The sequence below is a fragment of the Gambusia affinis genome, linkage group LG17, assembly GCF_019740435.1.
Source record: "Gambusia affinis linkage group LG17, SWU_Gaff_1.0, whole genome shotgun sequence".
In the NCBI taxonomy this organism is placed as follows: domain Eukaryota; kingdom Metazoa; phylum Chordata; class Actinopteri; order Cyprinodontiformes; family Poeciliidae; genus Gambusia; species Gambusia affinis.
Genome location: NC_057884.1, coordinates 5,474,834 through 5,501,178, shown reverse-complemented (window position 1 = coordinate 5,501,178; position 26,345 = coordinate 5,474,834). Strand labels below are relative to the sequence as shown.

At 39.5% G+C, this 26,345-nt stretch overlaps 1 protein-coding gene across 1 annotated transcript in view; it reads left to right on the top strand.

Annotated features, from left to right (window-relative positions):
- The first annotated feature begins 5,789 nt into the window (after positions 1–5,789).
- The window catches only part of tnfrsfa (tumor necrosis factor receptor superfamily, member a), a 30,688-nt gene continuing 10,132 nt past the window's right edge, over positions 5,790–26,345 (top strand). The window contains exons 1-3 of the mRNA XM_044144744.1: positions 5,790–6,074; positions 20,748–20,907; positions 24,216–24,347. Coding sequence (XP_044000679.1) covers positions 6,042–6,074; positions 20,748–20,907; positions 24,216–24,347 — 325 coding nt within the window. The 5' untranslated portion in view covers positions 5,790–6,041. The remainder of the gene's footprint in view (positions 6,075–20,747; positions 20,908–24,215; positions 24,348–26,345) is intronic.

The following is a 26,345-nucleotide window of genomic DNA, read 5'->3' as shown; positions in this document are numbered from 1 at the left end:
GACAACACTAAGACCCTCCTCCTGACTCTGATTGGTTGTTTTACCCTCGCAGTACTCTTCATTTTTGCAGTGGAGGAGATCAATCTTTTCACAGATTATCTTGAGTCATACTGTCATGCCATGGTGAGAGTTTATTCAAAAAATGTATTTTTTTAAAATAAAAGTTACATACTGCAACTTTACAGTGTCATTTCTTATAATTGCACATCTGGGATCATAGATTTTTTCGGAGGCATCGAACTCACTGAGGTAGTCGTTTCACCTTACGCCAAAGACGAAATGCTCTTAAACTGTGTCTTCCAACAAGCCGACTTCAAACACAGCAGTGATCTCGTTTCCAAACCAGCAGCACTGTTGTTGTGGCGAGGCCAGCCTGATTTCCAGACTATGATGATCCCAAAAGCAAACATGCGGACTGACACCAAACATGCAGCGTTTGCAGCTAAACTAGGAAACGGAGCAGAAATGTGGAGTGTACTCCAATCCTCCTAGGTTGGATGACCTGGTTGCTGCTGCTGCAGGTTGGTTGACAGTATGCAAGTATTCGAAAAACATCCACGACCGCAAACAAGAAAGTCATATAAAAACATGCATCTTATTATTTTTAAATCCTCCTTGTTTCTTTTCTCGGAGAAGCAAGTGAAACAATACCCTGCAGGCGTCACAAGATAAGTCGCTGACGCTCAGGAAGGTTTCCCTTCCTTTTATTTTTTTCCAACCTCTTCCTTTGCAGGTCACTTCTGTGTGTGAGAGAGAGAGAGAAAAAAATCTGATTTAGTAGCATATGTTTCGCACACACTCCTAATATTCACAAAGGCGGCTTCTTGTCGCTCATTTCCCACACGGGATATGTAAATTTTCCCTGCTCTGCATAACCTCTGGCTATTAATTTCCTTTAGTGGTAAAAGTCAAACATTCATCTTCGCATTGGAGACGATAAATTGTAAAAAAAAAAAAAAAAAACCTGCTGACAAATTTGCTGCGGTTCAGAAATCCGGTATCTGAACTAATCAACCTTGTGACCATAAATACGGACTTGGTCGGGACAAGCCGGCAAACAGCTCAATCATACGCTTCCTGTTTTTGAGCACGTAGTCGGTGACCTCAGAAGGAGGAGCACAGGATGTTCTCCAAGTGGAAGATACACAGATTTCCTAGACAGTTTTTAACGAGGACGGGAGCAGATAAGTTGCATCTGTTCTATAACTGGATGAATAGTCCTGTTTTTTGGGGGGGGGTTCTTTTTCCTGTAGCAACACCAACTAAAACATCTGATCCTCTTCTGTCATCGAGGTCAAGCATCACTTTAATGCTTGTCACTGTGGCCTCAGACGCTCAGATGTTCCAGCTTCAGTCTCCCTGTAAGCAGCTTTTCAGGGTTAAAGGCAAACAGACGTAACATAAACCTTCTGACATTAAACTAGACCAAACTTTTCCTGTCTTAGGTCAGACGTGATTAAATTATTTATATTTAGTAAAGGGTGGAATGAGAGGGAGTAGTTGGAATTTTCTTTCCTTCTTAAGTTTAACTTCCTTCATATTTTTAGATATTTTCTTAGAAGAATTGTGTTTTACACTGTGGCACTTGGATCACTGGGTTGGAAATCGGGGCTTTGTGGTGGCCGCGCTGAAACATCACTGTACTTTTCATGTCTTAAAATGTTTCTTGAATGTTTCCACTGTCATGTGTTTTGTGAAATGTACCAGACACACCCCACAGCATGATGCTGGCACCTCCATGCCCCATAGGAGGGATCATTTATTAGGATGGCAACTGCAAAGATTATCATTTTGGTCAAACGCTTTGATTTTTGTTCCAGCAGACCATACTACAGCTATAAAAATTTAGCTCTTTGTAACTGTATGCTGGTTTTTTATTTCTGTTCTTTTATTTTTCTGGAGTAATTGCTTCTTCTTTTCTGAGCGGCATTTCAGCAACCTGTAAGAACAGAACCCTGTTTCACTGTAAATAACGAGTCTCTTTGGACAGCATCTTAACAAGACTATTTGGTTTTGTTCTGGTGATGATGTTGCACAATTTGCACCGAAACATTTTCACACCCATTGATGAACCAGAATTGTCCCATGATATTCTTCTTGATATTTTTGTAGGATGTAATTAGGATTAGGCCATGATGTCACGCAAGGTGTTGCCTTGGGGAAAAAAAAAATTCAAACCTTTCTCCAAACGATGTGAGTGGACATATCCGACGTTTACAAAGCCATGAGATTGTAATCTGGACTTAAAAGTACATCAAACGTAGTAGTAAACTCCTGAATTTCCTTATTGTGGCTTTTAGCAAAAAGAGAGAAAAAAAATTAGGTAATCCTAACTGACCCAAAACAGAATATTATTGCTTTGATTTAATGTCAGTAGGAAAAGAATAATAATAATAAAAAAAAAAGAAGCAATGTGACTTCTTAGACTGCGTGTGTGAATATGCGATTTCAGCTGTATTTGTATGAGAACCGTCCCCCTCGCGTTAGAGTGGGGTGTTTGCAAAGGGAGTGTAGGTCCTCTGTGACAAAATCCCACAGTTTTCAACAACATTCAACCCACCAAGGCATTTTTGCCCACACCAGAGGACCTTTTGATTGTGATAACCTCGCCCATAAACACACACACACACACACGCACACACACTTCCCCGTCTCCACCTCTCTGTAATGTCACTATCATGCCTTTGGTCACAAGATATCTCACTAATCACAGGAATGTTTCATAACACTGCGGTTTCAACAGGCAGGAGAATGAGAAGTGAGCCGCTCACCCGGCAACTTTCAGACGCGTCAAGAAGTTGCTCAACCCTTGTTTCATCACTTAGCTGTCCTGACAGTAATTTATTTATCCCAGCTCGGCTGCATTTGTTTTGTTTGGTTCCTATAAATTGCTTTAGTACGGTCAGCCCAAATGTCTTCCGCTTTCTCCCCCCCTCCTCAGACGTGTGGGCTTTGAAACCGCAGGGACAGATAAGATTTTGTCTGCAGGAACCAGATTTGACAGGATGTTTATTTGATGTTGCTTAGCATAAATTAGTGTCATTAAAATCCTAGATCACTTGCCCTTCCAACAGTAGACCTTACAATATAGGAAAAAGAAAGACAATTTCCCCTAAATAGAGTAAAAAGAGATAGAAAGCGATAAAAAGAAAACAATAACCCAAAAAACAAGCTGACTTACAACTTTTCCACTGAGTTTAATGAGGACTCAGTGTCTCCTTTTGCTTGGGAAATGTGTTTTTCTCCCACTTTGGGATCATTCATTCACTTCTGTTGCACATTAGCCATTTATTACTCGCAAGTTACACATTATATAGCCTGGTTAATGAGGCCGGAGAGTGTAACCAGTAAGCAAGTGAAGGCTGATCAAAGGCACAGTCAAAGTTTATTTGTAAAGCCAATTTAAAAGCAATCTCAGATTGGGTGGGTATGAAAAAAAAAAGTCTGCAGGGAGGATTAAGGGCCATTGAGGAGAATTTGATTTTCAGCAGTGATTTGAAATAATCATAGGTCTAGGCAAATGGGATGTAAAAAGAAAGGCCGATCCAGAGCAGGAGTCTGTACGGAAAACCTAAAAAAAAAAAAAAAAAGCATCTCCAGAGCAGACGTGAATGACTCAGCTTTTCGAAGTGAACATTTTCACAATCCAGACTGGGGTTCTTCCTGTCTACTGTAAGCATTTCAGATATGTCAAACGTCCATCCTCCATTGAGAAATTATGTCACTTCTCTCATTCAAGTGTATTGGAGATTGGACTCCAGATTCCCAGAACCACATTGCATAGTGAAAGTATTTATTTTTATACCTCATAAATGTTTGCACATATTACAAGCGCTGTTATTATTATTTTTTTAGGTATCTTATTGGGATTTGATGTGACAAACGAACACAACGTGGTGCAAAAACAGTATATGAAGTGGGATTTTTTCTGTTTCAAACAAAAGTCTGAAAAGTGTGGCATGCTTTTTTTGAACGCTATCTTTGCTTTGATAAAGCTAAATAAAACTGAGCGCGATTGAGTCACATAATTATTAGTCCACATGTGTGCAATCTAGTTCTCCTACCACATAGTTCAGTGAGTTGATTGTAGAAATCCAAAATGATCAAATGTTTTTAGAATATAAGACCGGGGTGTCCAAAGTGCGGTCAAGGGGCCATCTGATGCCCTTGGAACAACCCAGGATCGCCGCTCAAGAATAGCCAAAATTCTGCTCACTAGTTCAGGCGGTTATGTAGAAACACATTTAAAAACAGCGTCAGGGTGAAATTTAATTTTTGATTTGTTGGCAATATGGACTAAAAACATCCAGTGGCTTTAACTAAAATGCAGACCTGACAAAATAAAGCAAGAGTGAGTAAAATATTGTTCTTGTTGATGTAAAGACACAAAACAATCTAGAAAAAAAATGATCAGCTTGAAAATTTTAGCACATATTGTTCTGTTTTTTCTTTCAGTTAAATCTATAAATCTATAAACTATAGTTTACCTGTCGCTTGTCTTCAGAAATCTGACTGCTTTGCTTATTCCATGAAAATATTGTGTTTGCTGTTTATTTGTCAGGTAAAAATTACATAAATAAAATAGCTTTTGCTACTATTACTAAAAAAGACAAACACAAAATGTTCTGTGGCCCCCAGAGTACTTTAAACTTGACATTTTTGAAAGGTTTGGACATTTCTGATCTAAAACATATGTAACCACAGATACTTTCGAAGTCCCAAGAGGGGATATTTGAAAGAACAAAACTCTTGGGAAGTTTTCATTTAGGGACATAAGACAGAAATTGTTTCTTTATGGGATAAAGTGGCGTGGACGTCTGAAGTGGAAAGAAAAATTATACAACATTTTACTTTTGTTACGCTTCAAAATCTGAAAGGTGTGCCAAGAATTTGCATGTGTTACTTTGTAATAGATTTTAGTAGCATGTCTTTTTGAGGTATGTCTCTACCTGCTTTTTGAGACAGATTCTTTTCTAAATAGTTGAAACTTTGACCTTTTGGAATAAAATCATCCCCACAGCATGATGCTGTCACCACTTTTCACCATGGTGACCTTAGAGTGTTTTGCATTCTTAGTTATCCAGCAAACATGGAACATGACCAGAACATCTCCTTCTCAGTGTTTATTGTGTCCTCTATAGCACTAACATGTCATCAAAGTACTAATGTTTGTGAAGATAAAGTTGTTAATGCAGCAGCTATTAGTCAATACATTATAACATATTAAGCACACTCTTTAGATAATTATAAAGAACACATAATTTTACTCACTTTACAGCTATTTGAAACCATTTATTGGCCAACCACACACAATCTCAGTTAAATATAATGTGGTTAGTTTGTAGTAGTAACATAAACCAATGTAAAGACGTTCCACGGATACCAATACTTTTGCAAGGCACTGTTATGTTATAGCTGCCTTTTATAAAATAAAATAAAAAACCCGGAACGTTTGCTTTTGCCCCTGTTGTTCTCTGAGGCGAATGTGAAGAAGTGTCAATTGACTTGCATAACCCCATTGTTTGGTCTGGGGTTTGAAGGTTAAAAAAACAAAAGAAAACAAAACAAAAACTGTTCTTCAAGGTTGCTGATGAAGACTTAGAAGTCGTTAAATAACTCCAATTAGCATATTTGAGACAGCAAAGGGCTTAACTACCAGCTGAACGTGTTTAGCATTAAGACCCTGAACAATTACCTGCTTAATTATTAAGCCAGGGATGAGACGGCATTCTGATTGGCTGTTTGGTGAGTGACGTCAACAGCCGTTCTCGAGGCACAAAAAAAGAAAAAGAAAAAAAAAAAAAAATCACATTCGCTCTCAGACCGTGTGTCTCCCTGCTCAGGAAAACAACGCTGGAAAGTTCAGTCTCTAACTCAGCGAACCTATGAAAGAAACCGGATGACGGATAGATTTTAAGTTGGACTCGCGTGTCCGTGTTTGTTTTTTCACTTGAAGTGTGTGTGTTTTTATAGACGTTTTCAGACTGGTGCTTCGGAACGCGAACTGCTTTGGGATTGACGCTCATCTCGAAGTTCCCAAGATGAACTTCGGTCCGGCGGTCGGAAAACTTTTTGTAAGTAGACTCGACTATAACCTTCTGTGATATGTTTTAGCTGAATTTAAAACTTTCACGTGTCTTCATGGGTTCCCCCACCACCACCACCGCACTGACGCAAGTTTAACATTTGTTTTAAAACCTGGAGTCCGTATAATGTTTTAGTAACTCGTGTCTCTGAAAAGTGAGTTGTACCAAATCTAGCTTCGGTAAAAAAAAAAAATTATAAAAAATAAAAAACACAGTGGTGTTTAAAAAAAAAAAAAAAAAAAGACTCTTGTGGAAGCTGAAATCACATCCAGGCCTGTGAACTTGTGAGGAGATAAAACAAGCCCCTTCATTGTCCCACAAGAGCTCGTACACAGGAAGCAACACTGTGTTTGTTGTTGCTATGTATTAACGTGTTTATTTCTGTAGATATTTAATAATTTTCCTCTCCCTGCCTCTTCCTTCTGGCTCCATTCCTCTGGTCAGTACATGTGCTGCATCATTCACCCTCCCTCAGTCCAACATTGCAGCCTACCATCTGTGTTGGAGATCATGTGGTCAGATTGTACAGACATGCCCCATATGATGGCCCTGAGCAGAGCCGGTCCTACACTGTATGGGGTCCAAAAAGCCCTATTTGACTTGAGTGTAAATGTTCAGTTTAGAATATATATATATATATATATATATATATATATATATATATATATATATATATATATATATATATATATATATATATATATATATATATATATCTTTAAATCTTACCTGTTGATAATTCTCTAAGTCAATAATTAGTGTGTTGTGACAGCAAAACTGTAGCTCTTTTTTTTATGTCTTGTCTTAAAAATAACTAGTCTTTTTTTTTTTTTAATTCCATAGCGATTTATGTGAATGCTCTTTTATAAACATTTACTGTTGAGTTGTTTGCACTGGGCCATTATTTGTAAAGAAGCTAGTGATTATTTTCCCAAGGAGTGGAGGCGGTGCGCCACCAATGATCTTCCTGTGTAAACACTTACTGAGACTGGAACACAAAAAACAAAATCCAGACAGACTAAGTGTCCAATATAAAATTTTAGACATGAAAAATAAACCAATAAAACAAAAACATATATAGCTGTGCATGAATATAAGCTTTATAAAGTTTTTAAACTGTTTTACATAACATCAGGCAGTTATTTTGAGTCAAAATACTTTATTGTAAGTATGTGTAACATAGTGTAAGATCATTGGTTGCAACCTCACTTTCTACACCCATTTCCCAATAATTAATCACGTAACTTTCTGCAAATAAGTGTCCAATGTAAATGTAATTATTATATATTACCCCAGCGACAACCTAATCAGAATTTATACTAAAAAAATAATGCAAAATATTACGTACTACAAAGTAAGGTATAAACTGCTTTTAACCAAACTTTGAGGATGTTTAACCATCCCTTTAAGCCACCAGCAAGCACTTCTGTTTTTAAAATGTTTGAACTTGCAGGCATTTAGTTGAATAAATTATTGATTTTTTTAGCAATAAAGCATTTTTGATAAATAAAAAGCTGCAGTGTCTGACGTACGATGCAGACTCAGTAGAGTGTGGCAGGATGGGTTAAGAATAATCAGTTAACAAGGATCATCAAAACGTAGCTTTTAATTTCTGAGACTTATTTGCATTTGCATTGGACATGGAACCTGACTTTATGTGAATGTATCCAATGCTGTAACTCTGAAGACGTGATGCTTTCCTTTTGTATGATGGCAACTAATATATTTGTCGGTTCTAGTTCAGGTTTTGAATTTAAGACAGTTTTAAGTCTATTTTCAAAGTTGAATTAAGTTAGCCTCACTCTTAATTGTATTTTGTTTTAGTGAGAACTAAATCATCACCTTCACATTAAAAAGCAAGAAGATGGAGCACGTCACCCCAGTTTCAAAGTCTTTCCTCTGGCTCCCCGTAGCTCAGAAAATAGACTTTAAAACACTGTTGCTAGTTTATAAATCACTGAATGGTTAAGCACCACAATATATTAAAGATCTGCTGTTGTTGTATCAACCTTCCAGACCTCTCAGGTCTTCTGGTTCTGGTTCTGGTTCTGCTCTGGGTCTCCAGAACCAGAACCAAACATGGAGACGCAGCATTCAGCTTCTATGCGCCGCGGATCTGGAACAAACTTCCAGAAACCTGCAAAACTGCTGAAACACTGACTTCCTTTAAATCGACCTGTCCAGAGTTGCCTTTGATTCATAATAACTGGAATGTATATTTGCTTGATGATTTTGAAGATGGCATTTCGCAACATGTAATGGGTATTCCTTGTTTTATAATAGGTGACTTCATTGTTTTTATGGTGTAAAGCACTTTGAACTGCGTGCTAAAAATAAACCCGGCTTGATATTTAGAGGTATGTATTGTGAGGCCCCCCGCTGACCTGGGTCCCCTAAATGCTCTGACCTAAGGGCCCACTAATAACTTCTCTTAATAAATGGCTGACTGTGGTGCTCTTCTGGACTCATTCAAGCTTTAACTCAGGTTGTGTGCAGAGGGTGAGAAGCATGTTTGTTTTATGAGTATGACTGGGGTAGGGATCAGTTAATCCCTCCCTCTGTCTCACCCAACCGTCACACAAAAAGCCCAAAATTAACCCTGCCAGTTTGTCAATTAAAAGACAGAAAGCCTCTCAGCAGTTTTTCCAGGAAAGTTTATCCCTTTCAGACCTTACACAGAGCCAGCCTTTCATTTCTACGCTGTTGATTTTTCCACCAAAGCCTGACTTTTTTTTTTTTTTTTTTTAAGCTCTGGAAGTTCACCGTGAGGTCTTAATGGGCATAATGTGAATTTGATCTTAATTCGGTGCAAAAAAAAAAGAAAAAAGACACCTCTGCTTAAGACAAATGTCTGTCTCTTCTGAAAGAAAGATTGGAGTCTCAAAGACAGATGGGGCAGCTACGCCTTGGCCGGCCTTGCTGCATGGTTGATAAGGGCAACAATCGTTTTCATTAAAACCGCTCTTTAATCGCAGGGCCCTTCCATTTAAATGTGCTTTAAAGATATCCCATCCGCCGATGAGACTGTAACTCTGTTATTCGCTTCCTCTGTTGTCCGATTCGTGTTTAGAGTCATGCAGTGTTCCGTTGCTGAAATCAGATTTACTTCTCAGGGTGGCAAAGTCAATGTTTATCTCTGCTGTAAACCACAGCACATTCTGGAGGCCTTGCCAGCAACGGACCTTGTTGCTAAGGGACTGTGAGGAAACTTCCACCCAACCCCGCTCCCCTCCTCCTCCACTCTCTTATCCCCCCTGCCCACCTCCCCAGTCCCACCCCCATTCCAAATTACCAGTGTACGTGCTTGGCCCTCCAGTAAACTTCCCGTCTTGAGTACACAGATAGGCTGATATTAGTGGCATCAATTTACTTCTTAGAATTGTCATGCCCATGCAAATGTATACAAGATTGTTATCTGCGATTGCTTTCTGCGTTTGGGTGTTGGTTCACACAGGAAATGGTCCCCTCAGTCACTGGGGACGACGCAGACAGACATCTGGGACCCACAGAGGCCAAGCTGTAGAGCCGCAGGCCAAAAAAAAGAAAAGAAAACCGGCCGCTCTACTGCTCACGATGCTGCTCCACAGCAGAATGTGTCCATGAGAATAGCTGGAATCGCGCTCGCAGCTAAGAGGAGTTACTCGGGAACTGGGTGATGCAATGCAGGGGCAACCCGCCCTCTCCCAGACTGCCAGGTGCTCCAGCGCCCTTTGTGTTGGAGCAGCCGTGGTTAGAGGTGTCCGTGATTCTGAAGAATCTTGTTGTTGTTGCTGTTGAGGTGAATCATTCCTGGTGATATCAAAGGTGCTCTGACTCACTAAGGGAGTGCCACCTGTTCAGAGGATGAACGACATAACGCATACCGACGGAGGCAAGTCATACCCTAAACCCACCTGAGTTCTGGAGATAAGTGGGAATAGCTTACTGCCAAAGTGTCTGACCTCATCAGGCTTCGTCCTGATACGTCGCCGTACCAATAAGTAAGCCATTCTGGATTAGACGCAGTCTGCTCTTAAATGTAACAAAATGCTTTGTTGTTAAGTGTTTGGACTTTGAGCTTTTGCTGTCCTCTTCTGGGACACCAGGTGTCATGGGGTTAACGTGGTCCTTGGTGCAAACTTTAGATTCTCCAGGTCGGCACATTCTTTGAAGCTCTGTTGTGGAGATAACAATGACTTCTGAGGGAGGTATTTTTGTGTGTGTGTGTGTTTTTTGTTTTTTTTTGTTACGGGTGGGGGGTTCTGTACAGGAGAATCTAGGTGTGGTTTATGGTTATACATCCATTAGCTTTATTTTCTCGACATTATTTACACGTGGAAAGGGAAAATGTGTCACTGGGCTTCCTTTTTAAATGTCACCAAAACAAATGTTAGTGACACTGAAGGTGTAAATCAGTCGTAGCACTCAGTTGTTTGGGCGAATCTCTGGGGTCAGTAAGTGTCCGATGGGAAACTGACATGGAGTAAATGCATAATTCGAAAATGGACGGACAATGGTTTTCAAAATAATAATATGATATTCTGACATGTGTGACGCACATTTTTGCGTCACCCTCCCATGCTAATATGCCTAAATAAACTGGACAAATCCAGTGCAACTAGTTGTTTTGCAGAAAATTGTGGTTGCCTAACCTTTTGACTCATGTCAGGCCATGGCATGAGTCATTCGATTTGAATACAAATCAGTGCTACTTTTTTTATTTTCGATCTTTGTTTGTAAAATAATTGTACATTATAATATTCACAGTTACACACTAATCTGCATGGATCGACCACATTTAAGTAAATCAAAGATTGTGGTTATAATGTGATATTGATCTTTGGTGTCTGCGCTCCGTATGCCAAATAAATATGGATTACATATGAATATTGATTACATACATAAATCCTCAGGCTGTTAGATTATATTTGTCTTAAGAGTTTACATAGAAGGCGACAAAAAAAAAAAAGGTTATTCAATGACTTAAAAGCATTTACTTTTTTTATTAAATAGTGAACTGTAGATAATTTTCTTAGTGAAACTACCAGGAATTACATTAGGTCAGATTTTTGTGATCAGACAGTGATAAAGCATTTTCAGGATATGAAACCTTTGGTATTTCAGTAAGACTCCATATTCGCTGACTGGATACCCCCAGTGGGTTTTAGGCATCGGCTGCTGTGAGATTCCCCTGCTATGATATTATGTGACTTAAAATCCGTGGTTCTAATGGGAGCGCCTTGGTGAGAATAATATCTACCAGTCCTTCAATTTTACACAATAAATGTCATTGTCTTTTTCTGTTTTTTTTCCACTGGAAATATCTCCAAAGAGCAATATTGGTGTTTTCTGTAAGTATGAGCAAACAGCGGTTGCCTGCGTTTCTTTCAGCTGAATGTTTGCAGTTCTCCATACAGATTTTGAAAACGCCTTAACTTCAATGGAGGTGCTTTTAGATATATGGCAGAAAGTTTTAATGGTTCTGATGCTATAGGGCCATATGATTTACACGTTGCGGAAAACTCAGTGTTTTATCCACTGCAGGTCCCGTATCCGAGGTTACCTGGTTAGGCGGAGCTTAGCCGAGTCAGCTCTCCTCTCCACACAGGTGGTGAAAAAAAGCCTTCTGAAAGACGGACATCTTCCACAAGAACTAAATAAATAGGTCCTAGGCTTGCGGGTTTTCTGAAACGGGACAAAACTTTTCTGTCCGTTTTATCAGCACACAGTTGACTGGAGGCGCAAGAATTCAGCAACTACTCAGAAACCTAGACAAGAAGCTAGCTGACTGCATGCAGACAGTCATGCCTGCTAACTCTTAGACACTTAAATAAATTAGTGTGAAACAAACCCTACACTTTTTTTTTTTTTGGTAAAGCAATGCAAACTTTTATGTTCCTGCTACAGTTGCAGGAACATAAAAGCAACATCAAAACACTGATGGTCAATATAGATTCCTGCGACAGATGGAAGGAAAGAAATTAACAAATGTCCTGGTTTTTATGAAAATGTGCGCAAACTTCTTTTCTTTTATGTTGAAGGAGATTCTTAGTTTTGCACATTCTGTCTGAGTTCTCCAAAATAAATGTGAGGGGGGGGGAGACTCTTTTTAACACCTTGTGAAAACCAATGTTCTGTTCAACCACAGCAGTCGGTTTCATTTGTGATACAGAATAACAGGAAATGTTGACCTCTAGCTATTGACATATTCTTCTTTTTTTTTCCATTTACCCCATAATTACATACCTTTGGGGTTAATAAATGTGGTTAAAATGGAATTCAGGAGGGGAAAAAGTGGATTTTGGAAAAAAAGACGGAATTTCTGGAACTTCATACCACGTTGATACTGGTACCGATTCAGGAAATGTTTTTTGTTAGTTTGTTTTTTTTAGACACAGGTTGTTGCTTTCTTATCAGTTCCTCTAGTGTAAGAGTAGCATGGTACCGGACTGGTCCAAACTATTTCAGTGTAGGGAGATTATTTCTCTATGTTGCGCTCTCTTGCGGTTGGACTGAGCTTTATCAGCCATCTTTCACAGGTCATCTAACACCTTGTCTGATTTTCATTTTCTTTTCACATTGAGAAAACAGGAAGCTGAAAATCTGATCAAACTTTCCAAAAACGTTCTCTGGACAAAACATAAAGATGGTTATAAAGTGATGCATAATATAGAGGAATCTATTTTCATCAGACTCAGGGATGAACTGCCTTGTCAGTGACTTACTACACCTAGTAACAGCTCTGCAATGCACTGACGTACAGGCGCTAGGAAATATGACTTAACATTAAGCCACGGTGGTGAAAGGTTTGCATCAGTGCCAAATTCTTTCTCTTCCTGCTCTCCTGGATGAACAGACTTGCTCTCATAAAAGTCTCCAGTCCCAGAACAGGCTCAATCTTTGTCCACAGAATGGACGTCTGTTTACAGAGATGTAAATCTGGCAGGGATTCCTGTTATTGATGGCCTCTGAAGACCTCTACCAGACACATACTCTGCATTTTTGCTGTGATGTGTTTATAGAGACTGTTACAAACTGCCTGCACTTTCCTCTCCCCTCCTTACGCCACACACAAAGGTGAGCTTTAATGGAAGAAATTCAATTGTCTCTGGAGTGCAGTCGTTGGATCCTTGCTCATTCTTTCCCGGGTTAGTCATCTCTTCCTGCTCCTCTTCGTCCCTCGCTCTCTCCTGGATTAATCTCGTGAGTCGGAGCTTGGCGTCTCTGCGACAGGCCTAATGGGAATTTGAAAAGAGGCTAACTCAATAGCCCCATTGCACACAAATTCAATTTAATGTTCAAATTCGGAGTCCTGGCTTAGCCTTAAATCGCACTCTGCGTGACTCGTGGTGACGGTGTTTACATGTACAAGCAGTTTGCTTTTTGAAACCACAGAGACCACCTTCACATCTCTAAACAGTCTGGAAATGTGTCACACAACACCTGTTGACAATTCTTGAACTTTTCATACTTCCAGCATTCACCTTCTGCTCATACACCAGTCATTTCACCAATGTTGTGGTCAACAAGGCAACTGAGGAAATTCATTACCATAGCCGTCATCGGTTTGTTTGTTTGTGTTTTCTTCTTTTTTACTCTCCTGCGGCGGTGAATGCAGACGGTCTGCATGTGTGGCGCACCGTCACGCTCGTCTAATCAGAGGGGCATACCTCCAGAGGAAACTGAAGAATTTTAGTCGTGGAGCGGGGCTGCAGCTTCCCCGAGTTAAAAATATCCAGCCTGGCGGATATGCTGCTGGTCTGATCGGGTGCTGGGCCCGCTCTGAGGGAACAGTTTGGAGCTGAACCCTGCATGAAGCCTCTGTATTGTCTCGAGCTTCCTGTTCTCCCTGAGAGGAGGGGGCCGCCGCATTTCACACGCTCCCACTCGTACGCTACAACCATGCGCGTTAATGCACGTGCGTGTGCGTCAGTGCGGTTTTCTGACTGCTAGCGCTGTCTTGTTTTCTCCACTGCTGAAAACTTGACATGGGAGTCGTTCCCCTTGTTCTCCATCATTCAGCTTTATAAAGATGAATGCATCCCAGCTTGGCTGAACTTTAGATGTATTCCCGCTGATGAGTCAAGAGTCAGAGTTAGCTCTCTTGACAGCAGCCGGGTTGTACTTGTCTTTGTCGTCTCACACAAAATGTCAGCGTCATTTATCACTGAAGGAAAGCCGTGCACGGTCACCTCCTCCCGTCTCCAGAGAGAGACGGGATTCATCTGTAAAGCAGGGGGAGCGTTCACTGTCCTGTCAGGGTTAGCCTTGAGGGATTTGAACTGTGCAATATTAAACGGTGTCAGCAGGAGCTGTTCACTGTTGTAAGCAAAACCCTAATTACAGAAAATTCCTATCCATTCTGGAATCTGTTTTAGATTTTTTTTTTGTTGTTCTTCCAAGTTTGGATTAGTCTGGAAAGATACTACATTTCTAGATTTTTTTTTCTCCCCCTGATTTGCATATTATGCTCATCATATTGCCTGAAATATTTGTTCATTTATCAACCAACCAGCTAAGTAGTTAGCCACACATCCATCTGCCCACCATCCTTCCTTCCTTCCTTGCTGTCCTTTGTTTTCACAGGGTCAGATGCAACGCCTGAAAACTGTAAAAACACTTGTGGCAAATTCACTGCGACCTTATGTTAGCACATTGAAAGATGTGTACAAGTGCAAAGAACTGAGATTTAGGACAAGCCTAGAATCTTGATAGTTAGAATTTGCAGGAACCCGATGAGTTTTGTGTTCCAACTTAAGAACAATAATGCCCTTTGTGAAGAATACTGTGTTGATTTCCACATGTTCCTTTATGACAAAGAACCACCAGATGACCATGCAAGAGCAAAAGAATTATAAGTTTATGTAATGCAGAACAGTACAACACCCTGGAATAAGTCAAGTTGAATACTTCAAACTCTTGACCCATGTTCTTCTTTGGTGATTAACTTTCTTGTCACAAGGAAATGAAATCATACTGAGAATTTCTTGACTGATCTCAAGAGCAGAGTTGACCAGAAAAGTCATCAACTATATGAAATTAAATTTCTGTTGTGTTGAATTTAGTTGTCCAAAAATCAAGACCAAAAATTGGTATCATTTTGCTAGGTTTAATATATGAATGCTCTGAGTAGCTGTTCCTGACTTTTTGTGATGAGAAAAGAAATAAATAAAGTTGGTTATTTATTGTGATTACACTGAAACTGTTCTTTTTTGGCAATACAATTTACAATAATGCTTGTAATTATAATCACAGCCACAAAAGCAGAAAATCTAACAAGCAAAATTCTGGTTATTTAATGGGTAATTTCTGGAGACTAGGAACATAAGGCAGTTCAATTGCAGTGCTAAATGAGAAACAGCTACGTTAAAGCATGTTTAATAAAAATATTGATTATTTTTTGGTCTGCTCTTATGGATCTATGGGGGGAGAAACAAGAGAAATAAGAATTCAACCAATGAGTTTGGTTTTTAGGGTATGTAAATGTCTTCATTGTCACAAGTGTGTACAATTCAATGACAATTAAATTGCACTATAATTGGGAACCACTATTTTCTACAGAACTTTTGTAAAAACAAAGCTTGTAAACCGGGAAGGAGTTACAGTAATTGTGAAAACACAAAAATGAGGTTATCTCGATACACCTTTTGGTAATGGAACCACCTCCGGCCTGAAACCAAGAGTAAAAACTTTACTCATTTATACTGAAACTGATTTTGATTTGTGTCACACTTTCAGAACTAATATGTGATCTAATGAAAAGGCCTAATAGAAATAGTTAAAACCAACACGTGACACGGTTTACTAACTTCTTTTTATTGTTGTGGGTTTGGTCTGTACCTGACAGTGAGTCAGGCTCAGCGATGCGGCAGCTCTAATTCGCTCTCTCTTTCCTTGTGGTTGTCGGAGGCCGCTGTGATAAAATATTGAGTTCTGCTAAGGTCACTGGGGGGGAGGCGTGCACATCTGACATTTGAACTGAAATAAACCTTTCATTTTTCAGTGACTTATGTACTTTTTTATTTTTTTACAACATTCACGCTGCGGTGAAGCTTCGTGCTCCTTCCTCAACCCTGTCATGTGCTGCAGTGCTTAAACATCTTCAGGGTAAAAAAGCTGTTTTCCCCAAAGCACCATGGAAATATAGGAGGCATGCATAGCTGAGAATTGGCTCATTCAGTTGTTTTCTCTGAGCCTGCGGAGGCTGATGATCTATAATTTGATAAACTGCTTTCACTGTTGTTTAATCGGCAAATCATTGCACTGTTGAGGTTGCTCCCCAAACTTTGATTGGACTAATTGATTTTTCTCTTACTTTGGAAGTAAGATGAGAAAGGCAATCAAAGTCTTGGAGAAGTGTGAGTTTATGGATTTAAAGTTACACAACTGTTGCTTTGGTGCCTTCATTGATAACAGAAAATGATTTGCTAATTGGAGCAGCATGATTTGGAGAGTCAGGTTCCCCCTCCGGACATCGGAATATAATGAGGTGCAGCGTGTCATTGCTTAGTTGTTGTTTTGGACAGAAATCATCCATCTGATTTGAAATGAATAATGCAGCTTAGTTTCCTCTATGTATCCGCATTGTCATTTCTCTGCATTTTCCTTTCCTTTCCGACCCGACGTTGTTCCCTCAGGGATTGCTAAGTTGTCACAGGCCTGTAAATGGCCCATTGATAACCTGGGTCATCTGAAAGGATGTCCTGTCATTTAGGCACAAATGCGTCCTCAGTGTGCATGGCATATGTTGGGATTGTTCCAAGGCAATTTGGAAGAACCCAGGGTGTTTAGAGGAAGCGGAGGAGCGCTACTGTTGTCGGACGCACAGAAAGTCCCTCATTATTTTATTGTAACTTTTATTAGTTTAACTCACAGCCACAAAAGCACTGTACAAACTTATCAGTGAGTTGGACAATGACCGTTGGACACTGTTGGAAGACATAATCTGCAGCCGAGCTCAGTCATTGTACAGAGGATAGAGGAGGCTGTGAAGTGGACTGAGCCTCTGCAGTCGATGCTGGAGTCCTTCCAGGGATTGTGGGTTTGAAGGGCTTTCCACACTGAGGTTACGGTCACTCTGGTCTTCCTCCTCTCTTGGTGAAGGATGTAAGAGTAAACCACATTCTGGACGGCCGTAGTGTTTATGTACACAGCGCAGCGCCCTTGTGCTTTTGATGTACTTCAGTAGTATTTAGCAGCTAGATTGAAAAGCACTTTGTTTTAGAAATGACACAGATTCTCTTCAGCTTAGAAAGAGAATTTATTTGTTTCTTTCACTGGCATATTGAGAAGTTATTGTGCAACTTGGCTGTCCCATGAAAGCAATCCATTTTTACTTTTTCTAACCCGTTTTACTACTTAGAGCTAGAACTGTTAACCGACTAATTAATCAGATTGTGGATAAGTTACATTAACATAGTTTTGTAGTGCCAATGACAATAAAACGGGGGTTGGGGTCAAGCATCATATCCCGGATCACAATAAGAAAATAAAAACGGAAAATGTTTCCCCAAGGTCCCTTTCTACAGCACATTAACAAGGACAACATTTCCAAACATAATACCAAGAGAACACAGAACAAATACAAAAAGAAAATATATAAAAAGCATGCCACGTTGAACGAAACTTAGCCAGCCACAAAAATAAAATGGAAGAGACAAGATTTGTCACGACGATAAACAGAAAGCATACAGTGTTGTGAAACTGAAAAACATACAGGGGAAAACTAGTGCATGCACATATGAAGTCACACATGACTTGGATTTGTCCAACCAAACATTCCACCTTCCCTTAAAAGGACAAATGATTACTGGAACACAACAAACAGTAGCAGACTGTGGCGGTTCATTCATTCATCACCCTGGGCGAGCTTCTTTTTCTATAAATCTAAGATACACAATCTTGGACCCAGAAAAAATAAACACAATATATTAATTGTATTTTGAAAAAACTAAGGATCTGCTTTTCTAAGATTGACTTGAGGCCCAAATAACATAAAAATTGTTTTTGCAGCTTCATAAACATAATACATGCTCTATAAATCTTTTAAAAAACTACAACTGTAACTTATTCCTCTTGGTTGGTGATAAACATTAGCATCATTAATCAGTGATAGGCAAAGTGCAATCCTCAAGGACTGGTGTCCTACAACTTTTAGAAGTCTCTCTGCTTCAGCACACCTGGCTCTAATATTAGCTTATCACCAGAACTTGACTGCATGCTAGTAAGGAAGTTTCACAGTTTAATTCAAGTGCAATTGACAACAAACACATCTAAAAGCATTTCCTCGAGGAATGCAGTTTGAGACCACTGCTTTACATGCAGTTTAAACCTGGTGTGAGCCCACCTGGTAAGATCTCCTCAATCCCTCTCCCACCATCAAATGAGTAGCACCCTTGCTGGGAAGCCAGCTGCTTTGGTTCCACTAAGCGGTATGGCACGGGTCGGTTAAGTTCATACCACTATCTTGTCTGTTTCCAGCGAAAAGACGACCCATACAACCAACTCGTACAGCAACGTTCCTACGTCCCCTAGAGCAATGGTACAGTACAGTCAAAGTAGAGGTATTGGTGTCATACAACTGGAAGAAAGAAAGATGTCACTGACTTATTATTATACTAGTGCATAACATTTGATGTCGCACTTGTATGACACAATTTTGGCATTGGGTTTAACCCCGCTTGCCCCACCAGTCAGCGGAGGCAGTACGCTGACTGGTCTGATTGGTCTATGGAAATGTTCCATTGAGTATGCTTTACCATATAGCACAGCATATTGAATTGCACCAACATTCATGTGTGTGCAGCAGCATGGCCTAGCTATCCACCAGTCAGAAATTTGCGGCAGACTTCCTGTTTTTGGTAAAGCTTTGACCCAGCATTACCAAATTTATTTGGCTCTGATTTCTCTGCAGTGTCAGCAAAGCTATCATTACTTAAACAGCTTTCTCCATAGGCATTCCCTTGAAAATGTGAACAGCCGTATTATAAACCGGCACTGGTAGCAGTGATAGGTTTATATGTTCATGTAATGGTCTTTAAGTGTTCAAATACGGTTTAGTCTTTTTAGTTTAGAGATCGGTTCGGAGAGCAGGGAATCTGTGTACTGTCAATCGGACACCTGGCGTTTACCTCTGGATTGACTTAAAGCTTGTGGATTTGGTGGAATGTCACGTTCTGCATCTGTGTTATGGAACAGGATTACCTTCAGTGCAGCTCACATTTTCCCAGTCATCTTTATTTTCACATCTTTTTTTTTTCTTTCCACTGCTTTGCCTCCACTTGTGCTTATGCGCTGATTTTACTCTTTCCTTTTCACACGGCTTTCTACTTTTCTCAATTCCATGCCTCTCCACGGCCCCCCCCATCCAAGCCTCCAGTCGCACGCACGCGCCGCACAAACGCGCCGCACAAACTCACACAGCGTATTCAGGCAAAGACTCACCCTGTGTCGTGCAAGCTGTTAGTCCCGTCTCTCATTTATCTCCCTCCCTTTTCCTCTCCTTCCCTCCTGCCTTCCACCCCCCTTCCCCAGAATGTTTGGATAGATCTAAATGGTGTGATTGTGACTGCTCTGCCGGTCGTCTGCCTCTGAGCGTCTTTGGAAAGTCTGACGTGAAGGGAAAAGGCAGAGGCAGAGAGAAAAAGGGAAAGGTTCTTCTGAACAACAAGGCATGGCGGCCCTCCAGAGAGTCAAATCCAGCGTCATAAGTCTTCTCTCCATCCCTTTTCTCTTTATTCCTCTCATTCTCCCACACTCTCTTTTTAGGGCACCTATTCCCTGTCGAGCGTCCCATCTTCAGCGTGTTGTCTACAGTTTCTCTGTCCTTCTTTCTATCTCTTCCTCTTAATCTGTAGTGGTCTAGTGGAGGCTGAACGGCGGGAGGGGGGCTTGCCACCGCACAGGAGAGACAAAACCTCTAGATCTAGGACTCTCTTTTACCCAGGGAGGTGTCCTGTTGCATTTTAGGCTCTTCGCTGTGGTTTCACATGTCGTGGCATTCAAAGAGCCCAGGTTAAAGAATGTGGGTCATTTGAAGTAGGAGCACTAAAGTGTGTTGTTTGCCAGTGAATGGGGCCTTCTCACGTTGACATGGTGAAAAGCGTGTGAATAAACACCAGCGCCTGGGGGGCACACTAAAGTGTTTGGCTATATTCTTCTCTGTACCCCACCTATACAGGCCTGTTATTATCCAACACATGAATGGATCTCTGGGATTCACATTGTATATGAGCACCGGGCCGCTGATAGCCAAGGTACCTTATCAAACCCTCGGCAATAGAAGAAATAGCTTCTGTCCTTTTGAACCTCGAGACGGTGGAGTAATTAAATTTGGCCCGCATGCTGCGCCGCATGTAATTTAGTTGGTGTATGTTTCCTCATCCTGCGCTCACGAGATTATGTTGCTCCTAGTTGTGACCAGCTGCGTGGCTTCCTTAATTGCTTTCCCACAGCAGATGTTCAGATCAGATGGTTCGCATTAAGTCATAGATTGCTCACACAAGGTTTCCTATGAAGATACGCTCTCGTCTTCTGCTGCCCCTTCGTCTGATGAGTTTAAGTGGGTGAGTCTGCGTCGTGTGGAATCACAAAAAAGTAAATCAAAGCTCATGCCTTTCTCTTCTCTCTCTTCCCCCCTTCCCACCCAATGTCTTTGTTGTCTCCCTGACCTTGATGATGCAGGTGGTCGTGGCAGCACTGATTGTTTGCCACGCGGCAGAACCCCCGGCCCCTCAGTGGTCTGGAGAGGAGTACAGAAACCTCACTCTGAGACGACTCAGGACATGTGTGGAGAATGAGCAGTACCTCCACCAAGGACTCTGCTGCCTGAACTGCAAGGAGGGTAAGAAGGAGAAAAACTCTAAAAGGAACTATTTACTGCCCCATTAAAAAAAAAAAAAAAACGACAAAGAACAGTGCTTGATGTTCTCTAATCTAATCTCTATCTTAACTTGCCGAGCAAGACTGTAAAGTGTTGGAGGTCTAAAATTACAAAAGATTTTAAACTCATCTTTGCTGCTGCATGGGAAATAAAATTTGTTCTGTTAACATAATTTTCCATTAGCAGCTTGTCATTTCAGTTTTGTCGTTTTTTAAACTCAAAAGGAAGAGCCTCTTAATAAACCTTATTACCTAGGTTTGACTGGCTTCCTTAAAAGTAGCGTCATTATTTTGTTGACTTCTTACAAACCACATGAAGTCAACATAAGCATCAATATTTTGTTGTTGTTTTTTTTTCCAATACAGAATGCAAAATGTGCATTGCAAAATGATCTTTCAACTTACATGGCAGTAATTCTTTTTTTAAATTATTCTTTCAGAACTTATTTTAGCATTCACACATGTAGGGAAACGGTCTGTTAACAATTAAAATTAAAATTTAGCATATTTGTTCAATTCCACGCAATGTTTTGCTAATTAATCAACTAGAAAATTGTTAAATTTTAACTGGATTGAGACTAATAAGGAATTGGTTGTTCAAATATCTGAAATCTGTTTTTTTTTCTTATTTATTAATAATGTCACATATAAAAAGCTCCCACCATTTTCTGTCTATTAATGGATTAACCAGCAGTATTTATTCCGATGCCCCTTTTTGCAGTTGGAAAGAAATCTAATAAAATTAGGGATATATAGACTTTACTGCTAATGGGGATAATTGTATATTCCAGTGTTTCTTAAATCCAAAATCTTAGTTATGTACATTTTTAGAAACGCAATTTTTTTCTTTTCTTTTTTGTGCCGTAATCCTAAACCATAAAATTGCATTTGGTTGAGCTTAGAATCAGTGAGTCAGAACTCTGGAAAATTGTGTTGCCAGAAAAATCCTGGTTGTTGCATCTCTAGGATTAAAAAGAGATCCCTCAACATCACCAATAGCAATCAAACAAATGAAGGAAGATTATTAAAAATATAACTCTAAGAAAATCAACGTGTATTAATAGATATTTAATTCTTTCAACTGAGCGATGTGGATAATCGGAAACACTAGCACTAGCAGAACAAGAGGAACACAACAGTAAATTAATGTATTTTATATTCTTCTAAAGCTAATAAGATGCATCAAAATTAAGTAAAAACATTATACAAAACTTAGAAAGAATTAGAAGTAAATAAGAAAATTATATAAAACACAATCAAATAGTGACATAAATAGAGGTGCAACAACTGAAACACAAAATTATAATACTTATGGCAAGATATATACCGTATTTTTCGGACTACAAGCCACTACTTTTTCCCCCACGCTTTGAGTCTTATGCGGCTTTTCTGCGGATTTTTCTTCAACCGCCAGGGGGCGCTTTAGCAGAAAGTGAATCATTGGATGTCAAATTTGGAATGCACAGAAGAAAGTGCTAATTTTCATTTAGAACAACCACATGCTAGCACTAGGCACGACGGAGAAATTTCTTCAAACTCATATGATGCAGCTTTTAAGTTGAGGGCTGTCGATCTGGCAGTACAGGAAGGAAATAGAGCCGCTGCACGTAAACTCGACGTGAACGAAACCATGGTTCGGTATTGCAGACGGAGGGCAGCGTTCTAATAAATCGAGCAGATTTATTAGAACGCTGCCCTATGCTGCAGAAAACCGAGAGCGATGGAGATACTTATACTTATATATGTTTTTTTTTTTTTTTTTCAAAATTTATATTTTTGCTAATGGGAAAATTAGCAGAAATTTAGCTATTTAGTTATAAAATTTAGTTATAAAATATGTCCATTTTTTTTACCCTTGATATTATTCTTTTTCAGCCATCCTCAGATATTCAGAAACCAGAACTACTGCAGTCAGACTAGAAGGAAACGTTGTTCCAAAAGTTTAGGGATTCTTATATATTTTTCAGATAACTGAAAAATATATAAAATGGTGTTTCCCCCCATCGCCCTCCCTTTGTTTTACAGACCAACCAGATGCTAAAAATAAATATAGTTTAGTGTATTCTGAACTTTAAAGGCTATAAATTACGTTATATTCCTCCTCCTCCAAACTCTGAAAAGTTTGGAAATGTTGTCCTCACCGCTCCGTCTGGAAATAAGGCATGACGGCCAGGAGCAGAAAGCCCGTCGCTCCGTCTGAGCTCAAGTAGAACTACAAAATAAATGGAAACTCCAGCGCTTGAAGTCAGAGTTGTTTTGAAGGTCCAAGTCATTAAAAACACCAACCTTTTCAATTAATTGCATACTTAATGTGATAAACCATTTAACTTCTCCTGGGCCCGTAATATATTTAGCCAGAAAGCAATTACTGTATTCTACTGGTGGCTTATTGAGTTATTTCATTTACGATTCTCAACTCTGGGGGGGGAAAAAAACAATGTTTTTTTTTTGTCTATTATTGAGTTCATTTTTAATGTTGGTTTGTTTTTGTTGTTCCTCTGACTCTTCCAATGGCAACCTTCATCAATCAGTTTGTAATTTATGCAAGTACATGCATTTGATTGGTAAAGACAAAATCCTGGAGGACGGCTGATTTATTTCTGTGGGCCTCCCATCGTTTGTTGACAGCAACTACGACGCTTCATTCCTGCTTGTTTTCCCACTTGTTAATTAGTTCTTGTTAAATAGCTCATATTAATTAATGGAGGAGAGATTTGTTTTTCAGTAAGTTATCTTTAAGTAACTGACAGTCGAGCTGTCTCCAAGTTAAAAAAATTAAAAACATTTCTTACTGAAGATGTCTGTGCTCTATGTTGCGTCTTCCCCCTGTGCCCCAGTCTTTTTTTTTTTTTTTTTCCCCCTCCCATTTGTACATCAGATAAATCCTGAAAACACATGAGAATCAAGTGGTTTTATTCATGGCATGCTTGAGCTGATCATAGAGATGATAAGTACGATAATCCAGCAGAGCGAAGTAGGACAAATCACTTTGTAGTTCGCTCAATCGCTCCCTCTTATAGCTCTTATGACACGAACACTTCCTGAACATGAAAAAAAGAAGACATGTATAACATAGAAACTTCTGTTCTCTCTGTGTTTAGCATCGCTTTACCTTAGGGTTGTCCAGCACTCTGGAATATCGTGCTGTGATGTGGCCTGTTTCAACAGGAAGCGCATCTGTATAATGGAGTTGTTATTCACAGGACAAGACATTTAGTTACATTAGTAAGTTATATTTGTGGTCTGACTGTTTTCTTATTTTATTTGCAGGAACGTTTGTGCAGAAGCCCTGTGAAGGTGACCTGGAGGAAGGAACATGCGTGTCCTGTGAACACGGGCAGACGTACACCGAGCATCCAAATGGGATGAACCGCTGTCTGCCCTGTACACACTGTCGCCCGGGTAACCAAGTTCCCCGTTTCTTTACAAATGTATCAGTGATTATTAATCGGTCAATATCATTTTTAAGTTACCGAAAATTAAAATGTGTATCTTCAAAATTAGTTGAAGGAGAAAAAGTCAGTTTAAGTGGTCATAATGTTTTTTTTCTTTTTCAAATTGGTCATATTTGTCATATCAAAAATGTTCTTCTAGGCATTGTAGCTAGCTAATGTTGCTAACTTAGCAGAAAAAAAGCCCGTCAGTACTAATTTTAGCCAACAGCAGTCAAAATATTTTTTCCAGTCTCCTTGCCACGATGCAGTCCATCCTTAATTTATAGCACAATATATTGGGATTAATATTGGTATTGGCCGATGTCAGTACCAGTCCATTAAAACTCGGTTGATATTAATAACCACTGTTTGTTTCCATATTGTTGCCTTCTGTGTATTTGCATTGGGAGGGGAAGATGTTTTATTTCTTGGGCCATATGATATATATATATATATATAATACTGGTTATCGTCATTAACAGCAATATTAATATCGGATATTGATATTGGCCCAGATTTTCAAATCTGTGCATCTTTTCCAATTCATATTAGGAAGAGAGGCAATGTCAACCTATGAGGGTCACATGAATATGGATATGCAATAATGTTGACAAAATGTTTGATCAGGATCTTAGATTAGCTGTTAGCATGTTTAGTGTCTGTAAGTGTATGCAGCTATCTGTGTACTAATACCTTAAAGGCTACCAACATTTATAAATCAAAAATGTTTTCAGGCACAAATGGATAAACCAGACTAGCATCTTCCCCTCAATGAAAATTTGACATGACCATCTGGAAAATACTTTCTATTCTAAAAGGCTTTGTCAACGTTTGTCTTATTTCTGACTTCATTTTTGAACATCAGACAAAAAACACTTTTTTGTCTTCTTCTTTGTTCAGTAACAACTTCTGCACTGAGGAGTGTTGCTACATGCTACATGTAAAATTAATTTAGTTTTTCTTTCAGGTTTTTTTTTAATACCTAAATTAATATTTATATTCTGAAGCAACTGCATTTTTATCAAAAAATGTGTAATTAATTGTCAACTTTAACTACAGAAAGTAATACAGTCTAAAAAGACTAAGCAGAATTTTTTATGACCGTGGGAACTGTGCGTAGATTTGGTTCAGGTCACCAGCTGATTTCTTTACACATCTAAATTATTTAATTGGATTTTCTTATTTTATTTAAATTTCCATTTAGGCACTAAATAAGACTAAACAATTTTTTTTAACCATATTTCCCATTTTCTTTGAGCAACTAGCTCCAAAATCCCAGCACTCTTTAAAACGTGGAGGGGGAAAAAAACTGAACTGACACCTATCTGAATCTCCCCTCCATTTAATCCTTTGCGTTTTAAAAAAAAACAAAACAAAAAAAAAAATCAGATAACCACAGAGTGTTCTAAAGATCCTGCTTGTCAAAGATGTATTGTTTTAGGAAAGCTGATATCTCTTTGTCTGTGCTCTGCGCCTTTCACGTCCACAGCTGAAAATGGGGTCTTATGATGTTACACGGAGCAGCAGGGTGTGTCTTTGTTGTTTTTGTTTCCCGGCCTGAATGCGAGCGTGTTACTTGTCTCGGGAAGGTTTTGCCTGTGTGTCCGTCTTACCTGGCTGAACTGGGTGTGGCTGCGCGTCATTGTCCTCCCCCATACTGGGCGTCTTTGTGTCCGATGAAAGGCAGCAGCCACAGAAAAGAGAATACTGTTACATAGGTTATTCACTTATTTTACTTTTAAGGTTTTGGTTGTTTTTTTTATTTGTTTTTTTTTTCCCCAGATCTTTTTAACGCCTTTCATAATCTGGTGACACAAAAAAAAAAGTTCAAACTTTTAAGACCCACATTGCATTGTGGAGTGCTTGCACTTATTCTGAACCATGCTGCGATGTGAAACACTTAAGAACTTCCTGTTGGGAGCTGCTGTTGATTTAATGAATTATTTATGGCGTCACATGAATGAAC